Below are 16,227 nucleotides of genomic sequence, written 5' to 3'. Positions count from 1 at the left end.
TTCTTGCTATTTTAATTTATATACCACTTCACATATGTAATGACTTTGGGATGTACTTCTTTGCTTGCATTTTTTTTTGTGGCAGTGTTAGCTAAAAAGTTCATATGTAGGATTTTCCATCAGAACTTTCATAATTTTTGACTGGCGAAGTAATAATCTGTGGATGTAGACAATACCTTTGATTCCTACACAGTAGTTGACAATAAGTTTGTTTAGTACAGTAATCACTGAATAATTTCTGGGAAGTAACATTAAAAAGAGTAACACTGTACTATATTTCCAGTGTTGGTTATTGTTTTTAGCAATGGCAAGTGCTCCATGGAGTACTTTCAGGTAGCCTGAGATATGTGTTAGATTGTGACATGTGTTGTTCTAGACCAGTGATTCCCAAAGAAGCCCCCCCCCCCCCCCCCGGAGCAGGGAAAACATCCAGGGGAACAGTGAGGCAAAAAGGGGTGGCAAGGGGGGCAAACTGTCAAAGTACTGGTGCACAAGAAAGGGAAGAGGAACCAACAGCCTTTAGAACCATGGTGGAGATGAGGAACTGGAGCACATGGTGGTAGGGGAGAAGCAGTGGCAAAAAGGTCATGAACACTGCTCATGTTTTTTCTATAACTTTTTATTGAATTGAGAAAAAAGCCCTCTCTCATTAACATACTTCTCTGTTTTATAACTATTGCTAGAGTTAGTCTTGTTAAGTGTTTAGTCAATACAACATGCCATGTGATGATTGTTAATTTCTACAGGGCTTTATTTCACCTTCTATCAAAGTATCCCCAGATGTCTGACTAAGGAATGAAACACTGCAAAGAATGTGTTCTGCCTTTAAGATCAGTATTCCCATGTTAATTTCTCTCTTCATAATTTCTGACCTGACCTGTTACATTAAAGTGTATGTTTACATATCTCACCATCAAAAATTAGTGGTACAGTTTAATGACAATGATATATGGCAGATGTTGGGTGAGATGTTAAGATGGATAGTCTAATGTGGACACATGACTGTAGGTTTTAGTAGTAGTCCCAGGTTCCTTGCTCTTGTCGTGTTCCTATAAAGTCATTTTGTTCAGAGTGGATTTGCCTTTGCCTTCCTTCAAGGCTGAGAAATTATGACTTGCCCAAGCTCACTCAATGGGTTCCCATGGCTGAGCAGGGATAAAAACCTAATTTCCAGGCTTGTAGTTGCACACTCACCACACTGACTCTCTAAGTTTCTTTTAGCATATAGTTTTCTTCTCAGATGATCCCTTGTAATGTTTTGTTGTTGTTAAATGCTACCAAGTCAACTTCAGCTTATGGCAACCATGTGAATGAGGGATCTCCAAGTCAACAACCTTGCCGCTGCCTCTTTGAGCACTAGATCAGGGCTGCAGCAACTGCACACCATGGCTCCAATCTGGCGATTTGCTGGCTCCAAAAGAAGTGGCAAAAACCCACTCCTTTTGGCAGCAGCTTTCCCCCATTTCTTCAGTGCAGTGTGTCTATCTTGGCAGATGGGCGGCATTCATGCCTCCTTCCTTTAAGTCTAATCTCTATTTATTTATGATAGATTCTTCATACATGTGAAATGGGTAGGGCGATAAAATGCAGCCTTGTTATCTAACTGTTATTTGAATAAATTGGACTGATTTAGATAGTTTGAAAAATAACTATAACATATTTAGCCCAGTTCCATGCAAGAGAGAAATTCCTAGTTTCATAATTATATTATTGAGAAATTGCATATTGAAAACCTTGGTAAAAAGACATTTTGTAGCTTTGCCAACCAGATAGTTCTATTGCTAAAATATGTTCAGGGGTCTTATGTTACCTCATATTATAATTACATGCTGTATCATCCTGATTTCTTAATATGGTTTGTCATGTTCTTCTATTGTGTGTCAAGTTTTTAAAACTGTTTTTGCTTGACCTTAGGTTTGGCTTATTTCTTTTTTAGTGCCCCAACTGATGGCTGAAGCCAAATGATTTATTTGTGAATGGTCATGTTTTTGTATTTTGAGTGTATAATTCTACAATTGAAGCTCTCTGTTGGATTCTCTGTATCTATAATTTCCAATTTTGTATTGGATTTTGAAAATATGTATCTGTACGTAACACTTTGGAAGCCCCCATTAAAATGATATCATTGACAGTGGTAATGTTGCCTTTACATCTCCTTGCGTTTGAAAGAGCGCATCAGTTGAGTGCAGAGATAGTCAGATTAGTGAAAAAGTACTATTATGTTATGATTCTATTTAAAAATATTTTAAAACTTTTTTTAAAAATAGTTATGTTTATCTTTTAAAATAGACATTTATTTTGATTCTGTTTATTCTACTCCAAATTATGTTTATGTTTAATTTACATTGCTGTACTAAAAAGCCTAGAAGTGAAGGTAAAAATCACCCATGATTTTGCTCATCTCTCTTTTGATGATGAAGAGTGAAATAATAGAGATAAAGTAAAAGCTACTCCATATACCCACTATGTTCCTGGACAAAGTACATCCAAATTGCAATAAATTCCATTTGGAAAAATGATATTTTGTGTTCTTGTCTATTTTTTAATTATAAACATGTGATTAACATTCATAGCAACAAATTGTTTCCAATCTTTGGTTTAGTGCAGTGGTCCCCAAATTGTGCCCTTTAAGTGATTTTAGACTTCAGCCCCCAGCATTCCAGACTATTGCCCAACATACCTGAGGCTTCTGGGAGCTGAAGTTCAAAACCTCTTAAAGGGCACAGTTTGGGGACCACTGGCTTAGTGTCAAAATAGTTGGGCATTTGAAATTATATTCTGTTCAAAAGATGTGTATCACGGGAGGTTGCCGACATTCTCTTCTTTTGCTACTCCCCACTAACAAGTTTGTTGACTTAGCCAAATACATATTTTCATGTTCCCCAGTGGGTTTTTTTTGTGTGTGTTTTGCATGCTCCCCTGTGTTTTTTTTTTATCTTAAAGTGAATGTCATTCTGTAAGAGCCCCATTGTGTATGGTAGAGAAAAGAAAAGAGCTGGCTTGTGTGATGAATGTGGAACTAGGACTTCAGGAGACCAGGGTTGTTATAGTTATTTTATTCATTTATATCATGCCTTTATCCCAGTTAATGAGACTTAAGGCAGCTAGCAACCTATTTAAAAACAATACAGATTAAAATTAGACAAAAGGTTCACTAAAAGTATAAATATAAAAATTTAAAGAACAGTTAAACAGTTGATGTGTTAAAATATTAAAATTCATTAAACATACAGACCTTAAAAGCATACAACATAAAAACCTTAAAAACAGGACTACGTAGCATTAAAAGTCCATCCCAGTCAGTTAGCAAAAGCCTGAAGGCATAAAAATATTTTAACTCACTGACAGAAAGATAGCAGGGACAGGGCCTCCCTGGCCTCCCTATGGAGAGAGTTCCAAGGATTGAGACCAGCCACCCCAAAGGCTCTCTCCTTTGTTTGCACTAAATCAGTGGTTCCCAAACTTTGGTCATCCAGGCATTTTGGACTTCAACTTCCAGGAGCCTTAGCTGGCTTGGCCAGCAGTCAGGAATATTGGGAGCTGAAATTCAAACCAATTGGAGGACTAGACTTTGGGAACCACTGCACTAAAAGAAGGTGGGACGGAGAAATGTGCCTTTCCAGATGATCTTAGAGTTTTAATGGACTCGTAAGGGGAGACAAGGTCCTTCAGAAAGCCTGGACCCAAGACATATAGGGCTTTATATGTCCCCATTAGTAATTGAAACCCACTGTATGTATGTATGACATTTAAGGAGAGTACTGGAGCATGTAACATGGTTCAAAAGCTAGCATTAAGGATCATTTTGTGCAATTAGCATCTTTCATTAAGTTTGCATAAAGACCGGAGTATATCTATAAAAAGACCTTGAAATAAACCTATTCTCAATAATAAAAAGAAACCCTCTAGATTACCTTGGGCAAGTTATATGCTCTCAGCCTCAGAGGAAGGCAGTGGCAAAGCTTGCCAAGTAAACCCTGTGATGAAGCCACTATTGGTCAGGGTCAGCTTGAAGGCCAAAACAACAAAGACATAACAAAGAGTGCCAAGCAGTACAGTAGGTATCAGTGTAGTGAGTCAAAATCACTTGATCAGTCAGTCAGTTTCAAGTCTTCCCCCATTGCACGTAGCCTGTTGTTAGTAAGTGTCTGTAATTTGTGTCAAGAGAACATTTGGGAGTAAAACTGAAGGAGTCTAAAAACCAATATTTTAAAAAAAGAAACCATTTCCACCCTTAAATATATTACCTATGGAAATGGTATTAATTTGTTTCTAGTTGGCATCCAGTTGAAAAGCTGGTTGGCAAGAGGGCAGTTCCTGAACAATGCATCCTTTCTTTCTTCAACCCTTGAAATACAGTTCTATGGAAGATGTGAGTTGTGGCTGACTCATTTGTGTGTGTTTCTGTGCCTTCAGGTTGTCCATCATCCTAGGGCAACCTCAATGAATTTCATGAGGTTTTATTATTATACAGAAGGGGATGGGACCCAGGTGCTTGACCCAGGGAGCTAGCAAAGCATCTTTCAGGTTGGCCCTTTCTGGGCGAGTACAGTGTAAGAGGCTCAATTAGCTTCATAACTAGAAGAACCAGGTTCAGTGTGTCATTCATAATAGGTTTTCCCAGTGTCAGTTTCCTTACATTCTGGGAAGTCTTTCAAGGCCAAGGCATTAGCTGGAATTTCCTCCTTCCCTGAAATCTGCTTCACATATTTACATATCTTCCCAAGTGGAAGCTGCCAGAAATGTTTCCATGTGATGACATTTCATTCAGTAGGGTAACATAAGTCACCCCAGTTCTGTGGAAAGCCTTTTTACCTGTGCTGCATTTCCTTCATGGCAGATGGTACTAAGGTGGAGGCAACTGAGCAGATGTGTACAGTATAGCCAATGCAAATATCTCACCCCACAGCACAAGGCATGACAGTATAAAATAAGTTCTTGCTGTTTTCTCCTTTAAGTGTGATGGCTAACTTATGAATCAGTCTGAACATGAAGGATGTCTATAGCTGGACAGTGTGGTTTCTTCTCACAAAGCAAACAGTGCAAACCTCTACAGATCTACAGCTAGAAAGAAGATTCTCTTTAATATACAGTCAGCCCTTCTTATACACGAATTCCTTATACACGGATTCAAGCATCCATGGTTTGAAAATGTTCAAAAAAAGTATAAATTTCAAATATCAAACCTTGTTTTTCCATTTTTTATAAGGGACACAATTTTGCTACGTCATTATATTTAATCGGACTTGAGCATCCATGGATTTTGTTATCCACGGGGGATCTTGGAACCAAACCTCAGCGTATAACAAGAGTCCACTGAAAAAGGGAGTAATATTCAGGCATGCTGGAACTGCAGAAATTCTCCCTTTGAAAATTTCATGATAGGTCATAGTAACACATCTGTTCTTGACCTAGTAAATAGAAGATAGATAATTATTTTTTAAAGACTAAGAGACTTCGAATTTGCTGAATCTGATGTAAGTCTGTTGAATTTTTTACCTGTTTTTCTCCAGGGATGAGTGGGAATTTAAGTGGTATCAAATGCAATTTTTTTTTACCAGAATCATTGTTATCTGCACTATCAGTAGTAGTATTTTAATTACTATATCACATTGTTGCTACTGCTGATACTACTACTGTGGGTTTCAAAGAGAATTTTTTAAAGATGAGTCTGTATCTAAAGAAGATGCCTATACAAGGGAAGAGAGTAGAGAAAACATGATTAGGACATTTATCTTCATCTTTGCGCAGGCAGTACATTTCACCTACTAAAATCATTTCTGCTCATTGCTTTGGAAAATGGTGTATATGCTAGCTCATAATTTTAGTGTGGGTTGTTTATAGAAATAATAACATCACTGTTTATTTTGTAATTTTAAAAGGGCTGATGTATGCTTTTCATGTGATGATGCTTACGCTTGCTGGAGGGAGCACTAAATGTTCTTTATAAGTCAATGTTTAGCTACTTTGAAGATTTTATAAAAGAATTGCCACAGAACTTAGCACTTATAATATTAAAATTATACAAATATTGCATTCAAATAGTACAGGAAACCATAGTTTCTTGTCATGGGAATGAGCCTAGATGAGCCTCAGGCTTCTTCAGTTCCCTTTCCTACAATGTAGCTATGAAGTGGAGTTTTGGAAGCTTTTGCATCAATTTTGAATCCTCCTCCTCCTGTTCTTCTTATGCCTCTTCCTCCTCCAGCCAGCTAGCTATAACATACTGATTAATCTTGGTTCCTCCCAATAGCAATACCTTTATTGGCCAACCGAAATTCACAATATACTTGTTGCAAGCTTTTGAAGCTCCATTGGCAGCTTCATCAGGCAAGATGTTACATATACCAAACGGGAGAAAAATTAGAGATGTTAGTAAGATGCCTGCATTTTGTTGTTTCTATCCTTAGTTAATATAGTATGGAGGGGTATCTTTAGTAGGCTGACTCCTCCTCCTCTGGCCATGTGGCAGTTGGGCAAAGTCCAATTGCATATCATGTATGTAACATCTTGCCTGATGAAGAAGCTAGTGGAGCTTCGAAAGCTTGCAACAAGTATATTGTGCATTTTGGTCAGCCAACAAAGGTATTCCTGTTCGGTGAATTTTTGTTTGAATTTACTAAATGGCCAATATAGCTACTCCTACATGTTTTCTTATTAAGCTTTGTTATGACTTATTTCAAACCAGCCAACTTCACCCTATAGGTCATGTATCATAAATTAAATCAGTTAATAGTTGTGGCATACACAGAGATTGGCAAATAGTTGTAATGTCTTTTCATAACCTTATTTTTATTCATATACTTTTAAATTTATCTACCACCTGGATTTATTGGTATAATTCTTTCTGCATCTTCTAGCCAGTGATGCAGGTTTCACTGATCATTGTCTCATCTGAAGAGAAACTATAGGAAAGGGCTCAATTTTAAAGGTTTTGTGCTATATAAAAGATTGTCAGCCAGAGGGTGGAGATCTGCCATAACATTTTGATTTATAAATCTATTTATCCCAAAAGAATCTGTTTCTCTTTGTATGTATCACTAGAAGATTTTTCTCTGCCTTTAATCTGAACAGTAAAAACAATCTAAACAATTAGGAATATTATACTCCTTTGTGTGAAAGAGACTGAGACAGTGTGAGTGGGGTGGTAACAAAAGCCAAATAAATTTATGTAGGGAAGGCAACCCAACTTGAAGGTTAAGCACTTTGTGGCGAGCAAGATCCCTGTCCCTCATGGCTGACAGTTCAGGGGGGGTGTGTGTGGTGCGACTAATGTTACATCACATAATCAACACATCTCTAAGTGAGGGTCAGTTTCCATCTAAATTAAAATTAGCAGTGGTTAAACCACTGCTAAAGAAGCCCTCCTTAGACCCCCTGCTTCATAATAACTATAGGCCCATCTCGTTGCTACCTTTCTTGGGGAAGGTGATCGAGAGAGCAGTCGCCTTCCAGCTTCAGTCGATCTTGGACGACACGGATTTTCTGGACCCATTTCAAACCGGCTTCCGGGCGGGCTATGGAGTTGAGACTGCCATGGTTGCCTTAGTTGATGATCTCCGTCTGGGCATGGACAGGGGGAGCATGTCCCTATTAGTGCTCTTGGACATCTCAGCGGCCTTCGATACCATCGACCATGGTATCCTTCTGGGACGCCTGAGGGAGTTGGGAATCGGGGGCACTGCTTTGCAGTGGTTCCGTTCCTACCTCTCGGGCAGATCCCAGATGGTGGAGCTGGGGGACTGTCGCTCCGATAGGAGGGCCCTGACATCTGGTGTCCCTAAGGGAGCGATTTTGTCCCCTATGCTATTCAACATTTACATGAAGCCGCTGGGAGAGATCATCCGGAGACATGGGGCGCGGTGTTATCATTACGCTGATGACACCCAGATAATTTTCTCTATGTCTCCGACTGATGCAGTAGCTAAGGATGGCATCTCTCCTCTAGATGCCTGCTTGGCGTCGGTAATGGGCTGGATGAGGGAGAACAAACTCAGTGTGAATCCAGGGAAAACGGAAGTACTGGTGATAGGTTCCCCGGTTTCTGGTGGTGAGATCTGTCACCCGGTCCTGAACGGGGTCACGCTCCCCCTGAAGGACTCGGTGCGCAGCTTGGGAGTGCTCCTTGATTTGTCGCTCCAGCTGACTTCTCAGGTGGATGTGACGGTCAGGAGTGCTTGTTATCAGCTTCGGCTGATACGCCAGTTGCGCCCCTACCTGGACCTTAAGGACCTTGAATCTATTGTACATGCTTTGGTAACCTCTCGATTAGATTTCTGCAATGCGCTCTATATGGGGCAACCCTTGTACCAAACCCGGAAGCTGCAAATGGTGCAGAATATGGCAGCTAGACTGGTCGCTGGTAGTTCCAGGTCGGACCATATAACACCTATTTTAAAAGACCTTCACAGGCTGCCTATTCGCTTCCGAGCTCAATACAAGGTGTTGGTTTTGACCTATAAAGCCCTAAATGGCTTGGGCCCAGGGTACTTGGAGGACCGCCTCTCCACATATAATCCGCCTCGCACACTCAGAACTTCCGGGACTAGATTGTTGGAGGTCCCTAGGTCTAATCTTATACGGACCTCACAGAGGGCTTTTACTATTGCTGCCCCTTCACTCTGGAATAAGCTCCCTGCAGAGCTTCGCTCCGCCGCCTCATTGGCTGTCTTTAAGAAACAGCTGAAAACATATCTATTCCGGCTGGCCTTCCCACCTTAGATTGTTTGTTTATTTCCTGCCCCCTTTTTCCCCTTTTTTTCCTTTCGACTCCGGACCAATGTAAACTTTTTTCTCTGCCCTTGGTATTTGTATTTTATTGTTTTCCTGTTCCTGTTTTTTTTGTAGTAATGTTTTTAACTGTTATACTGTATTTTAATCCTGTATTGAAATGTTTTATAAATTTTGTAAGCCGCCCTGATCATATTCATGGAAGGGCGGGGTAGAAATAAAATTTATTATTATTATTATTATTATTATTATTAAAATTCTTGTTTAATTGCTATTTTGAAATGTCTTGAAATAGACCGACACAATTATATTCACATTCTCCCTGAAAATCTTATGACCACACAGGCATGCACTAGCTTCAAACCCCTGGAAATGGAAGATGTTTTCAGAAGAAAAGAAGATACTGATGAGGGAATGGCTAAATATTTTATGTTATACAAAATGGCTGTAGTTTGCTGTAATCCCTTCTGTGCTGTTCTGTAACTCAGGCACCTGAAAAAAATGGGTCACTGGTTCACAGAAGAGGCAAATGGAGAAAAAAAGATTTGGCCAAAGGGTGCGTTTCTCTTATTTTTGCCTTAATCATAAATATAATCAATTTGATTACATTAGCATGTGACAAAAATGAAGCAGTAGTCATCTCTTTCATCTACATTTCTGAGTGTGGGAATGTCCCCCCTCCCCATTCACATATTTAGACTTGAATCTAAAAACGGATCCTGTTTCAAAAACTGATGTCGTAGGGCCACAGACTAAAGCTTTGGGTGTAGGTTTGTGCAGTAGTAATAGGAAGCATTTTACGTTGTTTTGTTTCTTCATGAGACTCACGGTATCTAGTCTAGTGCAAAGCAGCAGAATGCATTTCTTTCCTCCATCTCTGCGTATCTTTCAGAGCCAACCAGTCTCCATGGTAACATATTAGACTGAAAGAAATACGAGGACCGGAGCAGAAAAGGAATGAGTTAGGAAGCCCCAAGTGGTGGTGTGTGTCTCCAACGTCAGAATCTCAGCCTTGCGATAGGATGGTTTTGTTAACTCCCATCCCCAGCTCCTGTGCAGAGCTTCTTTATCAGAAGGGCCGCTGATGCCGCTGCTTCAAGGGCCTCTCCCTTTTGCAGTTTTTATTCTTGCTTTATTGTCTCTCCCTTCCTTGGTTTGGCCCCTGTTTCTGACTGAAGATGTTCAGCTTCTTGCCAGCAACCTCTGAGCTACTTTGCACCATGATGTCCTGTCAAGCCATGGAGGCCTGGCTGCATTTCACTTGACCTCTGTAGCATTTCTGTAAAATCATCTCCTCTTCATTGCCCAAGGAGATAACGGACTATGCAGAAATTTATTGAAGCAGATTACTACGAACTGGACTGGTATTATGAAGAATGTACAGATGGTAATGCTATGCTTTCTTAATATATTAGTACTGTAGCTTCTAATATTGCCTGATTTGTCCTCTAGCTAGAGGTTGGTTTGTTTTTTTTAAAAGCTCTATGGTTCTGTCGCTAAGGTGGACAGCATGTAACATTTCTTAGCATATGTTTGAAGCATGCTACAATTGATTTCTGTGTAGGGCTTTTGGCCAGTGGGAGTGGCAGCAGAACATACGAGGGATCTGAAGGAAGGAAATTACTGTAAAATCCTCATTGTAAATTATTGCTGCAGCAGCTAACGTGTAATAATACTTTTTCTTCTCTTTGCTCATTAGACAGATCAGTTTTGGAATATAAAACCTGTTTAATCATGGGCGTATATCATAGTATAAAATGTGGCAGCATAGCATAAAATATTTTTAAAAATCTATTGATCAGGCAGCTGAATTACATATATAAAGACTTTGTTGCAGGAAACCATAAGAGGACATACCAGGCTAGATAATTGGAAGGTTAAATTTGGGGACTCTCTCTCCTCTCGAACTTTCTGTCTGTGCCAGGTTGGCAAGGTCTATTTTCGTAGCTGTGGATGTGATCACCAGTCTCATGACAGAGGAGGATGTGAAGAGGAGTGACTGAAACTGCACCACATGGGTTGCGGGAAATTTGAATTTTCTGATTTGGCTACAGGATCTAATGGTTATATTGTGGCCCAGTTCAGCATCCTAAATGAAAAGGATCACAGCAAAGCAGTAGTATGATGAAGAGGGGATTTACATTTTAGTCATCACCAGGAATTTTTAAAATACATTTTATTTATTAGAGATTTAAACAATAGACTAAAAGATATAAAAGAAAGAAAAACAAAGAGAAAGAAAATGACTTTCAATCACTCTTTCAGCAGTTATGCATATTGCATAATTATTCATACCTCACCCTCTAACATTAACACACTTTTCTCCTCTTTCCATAGTCAATTCTTTCTAATAATCAAAATCAAAAGTTAGTATCATTTTCCTTCCTTCCTTCCTTCCTTCCTTCCTTCCTTCCTTCCTTTTGCAAAAAATCTACAAGTGGTTTCCAGTCTTTGAGAAATGCAATTAATGACTTTTCTGTAATCAAACAAGACAACTGTCCATTTCTGCTTAAGTCTGGAAGTTTCTGGAATTTACATGTAAAGGTAAGAATTTCAGATGATTTCAGTTAAGAGGATTATAAATACACAAATGGAATACTTGAGCACTGTGCCGAATTATGGCAACCCTAAGGTGAATCTGTCAGGGAGGTTTCTTGGTGGAATTGGTTCAGGGGGTTGCCCTTGCTTCCCTCAGAGGCTGAGAGAATGTGACTTGCCTAAGGTCACCCAGTGGGTTTCCATGGTCAAGTGAGGATTCGAATCCTGGTTTCACCCAGTGTCCTAGAGCAACACTCAAATCATTACACCACATTAGTTTCTTATTTTTCAGGACCTTCTGTTATGTGTGACTTAAGTTTATATGGAATACAGTTGTGGCTAAATTGCAAGATTGTTATTTGTTATATTATAAACTGGCCAAACCATGGTTTATACTGTCACTTTATACAGTGGGGCCTTGTTATCCACAGAGTTGCCATCCACAGATTTAAGCATCCACAGATGGCATGTCAACATTGTCCCCAATGCACATGGCTGTACCACCATTAGGGACAGCTCCTGTTGTCCCCAGTTGCAGGGCATGCATGTAGTGCACCGCTATTAGGGACAACAGGCCTTCAGGTAAGCCCTCATCTCATTGTCGCTAATGGTAGCATGGCTGTGTCCACTTGCTGCCACTGGGGATAAAGAGGGATATCCCTAATGGTGGTGCAGCCTCATGCACGTGCTGCTATTGAGGACAACAGGGCTTGAGGTCCTCCAGATTTTGGTATCCCCGCGGGTGGGGGGGCATCCAGAACAGATCCCCCACGGATACCAAGGTCCCACTGTACATTATTTTGTTTATCCTGAGCTCATTTACCAACAAGAATTGTTCAACTGTACGGAGAGAGAGGAGAGTAATTAATACAGACATTAGCAAAAGTCTTTCCAAATTATAATGGACACTAGTAATAGTGCAGGTTGATACAATGCTATATACAGAACTTCCCATATACAGTGGGCCCTTGGTATCCGCTGGTGTTTGGTTCCGGTGTTTGGTCCCTTCATGGATACTAAAATCCTTGGATGCTCATGTCCCATGAAATACAGTGATGTATTAAAATGGTTTTTCTTATATAAAATGGCAAAATCAAGGTTTTCTATTTGGAATTTATGCTTTTTTGGAATATTTTCAAGCTGTGGATACTTGAATCCCTGGATACAGAGAACTGACTGTATTTAAAAACACAGTATATGGGTGGGTGGGTGTTTAAAGCATGATAGATCTGAGAAAAAGAAGGGACTGTTTGCCAGAATAACTACTCTGTTTTTACTTAAGGAAGACTTCACAAATAGCATAATCTATCTCCAGGAATAGGAATTTGGCATAGTTTTAAGAGCATATCTAATTAGGTCAACTCAAGGAGTGACAAGTTTTCATTTTAAATGATTTCTGCAAACTATAGTTAAGTCTGCCCTCCACCCGGTTAGTAAACATACAGACACATTGTCATAATCTGGTTTGGTTTATTGCATATTATAGTAACAGTTACAGCATATGCTTGTGTATAGGTCGACCTCGTGTATAAATCAAGGGTAGGATTTAGGGCCAAAATTCTGGATTTTCATATGACCTGTGGATAATTCAAGGATAAAACTTAAGGGCATGTAACTTTGGATGTAAAGGCCGGGAAGAGGTTTGGGGAGTGAACGATTGCTCTCCCTGGCATCTTGTTACTATATTGATTCATGCATAAGTTGACCCAGGTTTTTTGAGTCAATCTTGTAGTATAAATTTTTCAACTTATACACAAGTATATACAGTAAGCAGTATTCTTCTACTCTTTGAGGATTCAGCAATAATTCAGATTCAATGCTGCTTTATCATATACAGTATTTTGTATATTACATGTCATATTATATGTATTATATATTACATATTTACTATTCAGTACTGACTTATTATACAGAAATTCCAGGTTTTAAATATGGTTTGGAAAGACTATTTTGATTTTTATGTGACTGCAACTGGGCATAATCAGATTTTGATGAATGATGCAATAGCATATTATTAATTCAGGTTTGCAGATTTCAGATGTTGACGTCTTTTCCCTCACCATATCAGTAACTCTTGAATAATAATCTGGAAAAAAATCACAATAAAATGGCCTTTATTAACATGCTTATAACTTCCTCTGAATTGAAGAAAATAAAAATCTTTAAAATGAAGTTTTTGCTGTTATTGTTGTTGCATCCCTTCAAGTAGTTTCTGACTTAAGGCAACCCCAAGGTGCTTTTATGAGTTTTTTTCCAGCAGGTTTCCTTGGGAAGGGGGGTTGCCATTGCTTTCCTCTGAGGGTGAGAGAGTGTGACTTGCCCATTGGTTTTCATGGCTGAGCTGGGACTTGACCCCTGGTCTCCAGAGTCATAGGCCAACACTCAAACCAGTACAGCATGCTGGCTCTCTAAAAAGAAGTGCATGAGATGAAATCATTAGAAAATACTACAAGCTATTTAACTTAAGACACAGATAATTTTCTCATATAGTTATTTTATTAATGCTACTTTCATGCTTTGTGCAAAAATAGTAGCTTTATGGGTTTTTAAAAAAATGAATTGTAGCCCCTGCATCTACTGCTTACCGTTTTGCTTCCCAAAATTTATAGGATAGCATACATTACGATCAGAATGGCAGTGATTGTGGCAAACTGACAACTAGTGGCCAAATTCCTGAATCAATTTAGTTCTCCAGGTTTGACAGTTCAGAATTAGGCTTTTTTGTTCTCATGTAGATCTTATTGAAAGCTGGGTACACAACCTTAGCATTTATACTTTGTTTTGCATTTCCTTCCTCTTTAAAGTGTGGCTTGGCACAGTCACTTGCTTGACTTTGTTCTACCTGCTGTAACACAGGTGTGGTACACTTTGTTTGCTCCCATTCTATGTGGGGTGGATCATATTCAAACATTATTTTAATGTGATTATGTGCATGTACACAACTGAATAAAGAAAATTGAGTGAATGCTAGTTGTATATAGAGGGACCTGGCAGCAAGCTTCGCAATGCTGGTCATGCAAATGAATAGCCTAATTCCAGTTTAGGCTTTATATATACAGTTGTCTATGATTGTTCATATATGATTAGTGAAAAAGTATGGAAGTATGAGTGAACTCTGTGTTGCTCTATATTTTTAAATTAGGTGGGTTGTTCTCTAGGGAACTGATTGGCTCTTGACCCTAGGGCAATATAGTATAATGATGGCCTTCTGAATCATCCTACTTTTTCTGACATCAACTCAGTTGTGTCTAAGTTCACTCTTCACATCGTTCATCTTACTCCCACAGACATTATCTTCAATTTATTTCACAAGGCTGAGCAGATGGGTTTGTTTTCCCCAAGGTCAGTGTATCTACTGATGCTGAAAATAATTTTTGTGTATCTGAATTTTTTGCTGCTTGACACATAGACCAGCTCACTTTACCAAGCCATTTGATGAAGTCTACTAAACTTTATATGACACAGAAGCCCTTCCTGACCTAGTGAATTAGGTAACTCTTGCACGCGCTGCTTGAGACACACTAGCCAGCAGGTTATGAGTGTATCTGTGGGTATAGAGGAGCCTTTATCAACCTTTTACCCTGAACGAACCTTGAAATAATTTTCAGGCCTCAGAGAACCCCTCCATAAAAACTGTTATATTTATGTGGAATTTTTTTTTTGTTTGTTTGTTTTTGTGTTTATCATGACCTCTTGACAAACCCTGGTATAGAAAATGTTGTTTTAGCATGCACAGTGCTTAGACAAAAGTATCCTGTAATCTGGAAAATACCTAATTTTAATTGGTCACATAATAACTAGGCCTGCTGCTTTATCTTGATATAAATGCTGAAAATACATATTGGATGAAATCAAGCTTTCATATTTGTCTCATAAATTCCTGTATGATGGCTGCATAAGAGGATTATTACATTTTGTGCCTAATGGGACTTGCTGGGTTTTTTTGTTTTTGTTTTAATCTTAATGCTAGGCATTTCAAAATAATAATAATAATAATAATAATAATAATAATAATAATGGTTTGTATTTTATCAGTACAACCTGCTCCAGATTTCAGGATGAAGTGAAGCAACAAAGATGTTATTTGCTTCCTTTCAGGTCCAAATCTTGCCAGGTTTTACTGCCATTTTGCACTATAAGCATCCTGTTAGCATGACTATGGTTTGGGCAGGCCAAAGTGTTTTTATTCCCCCAAAAGTGTATTTTATTCCATCTATTATTTTTCCTTCACCACTTTTTTGTTTGCTGCTTTGACAGAGAGTACATCTCTACACAGAACATTAATTTAATAATAGGGAGATTCTTAATTTTGAAAATTTCATTTGTTCTCTACAATGGGGAGAGACGCACAGTTTCAAATTTATCATTGCACTAGGAGCTCTATGAGTAAGTCATTTCATTAATTGACATTTCTTCCCAACCACCACATAGTGCCCAAGACCAGTCATTTGAGCCAGTCATTGTCTGCCTGGCCTGTTGCACAGAAATTATGGGAGAATGCCTTGCTCTTTACCACCACTGTGCTTATTTTCTGCCTAGATAAAACCTATCATACTGTTGATTCATACAGGAAATCACAGCATTTGGAATGCGCTTAGAGCTGTCATTTCAGGTTGTGTAGCTGGATAGCAAGCAGATCTTCATACCTCTTGCTTAGTAATCTGACATCATTTTTTTCTTTATTTTGCTTAGAAAGAGGCCAAAATGGCAAGGAAGAAATGGGGGAATTCTACATTTATAACCCACTGTAGTTTATTTTGTGAGCCAACCTGAGTAGTTCATTTTGTGGGTCAACTTGAAATGGGTCACCAGGTTTTTTTTCAAGCTTCCTTATTAGCCCATGTCTCTTCACAGGGTTTCTGGAAAGTACAATGGATAATTTGATGTACACTGTCTGGGAAGGGCAAAGTACAAATATGACAGATAATTGTTTATTCTCTAGGTTCTTTAATGATGTTC

At 38.9% G+C, this 16,227-nt stretch overlaps 1 protein-coding gene across 5 annotated transcripts in view; it reads left to right on the top strand.

Moving 5' to 3' along the window:
* The window catches only part of TRAK1 (trafficking kinesin protein 1), a 94,384-nt gene that overhangs the window by 16,996 nt on the left and 61,161 nt on the right, over positions 1-16,227 (top strand). The window contains exon 1 of one of the 5 annotated variants that reach the window (XM_089532745.1): positions 9,830-10,117. The exons of 3 other annotated variants lie outside the window; for them this stretch is intronic. In XM_089532745.1, coding sequence (XP_089388871.1) covers positions 10,054-10,117 — 64 coding nt within the window. In that variant the 5' untranslated portion in view covers positions 9,830-10,053. Of the gene's footprint in view, positions 1-9,829; positions 10,118-16,227 lie in introns of those variants that run through there. One more of the 5 variants, XM_089532747.1, reaches the window with a different exon arrangement.

The sequence above is a fragment of the Sceloporus occidentalis genome, unplaced genomic scaffold (assembly GCF_023333645.1).
Source record: "Sceloporus occidentalis isolate IW3139 unplaced genomic scaffold, rSceOcc1.0.p SCAF_7, whole genome shotgun sequence".
Classification (NCBI taxonomy): domain Eukaryota; kingdom Metazoa; phylum Chordata; class Lepidosauria; order Squamata; family Phrynosomatidae; genus Sceloporus; species Sceloporus occidentalis.
Note: the sequence above shows the minus strand (reverse complement) of the source record. Positions and strands in the feature narration are given on the sequence as shown.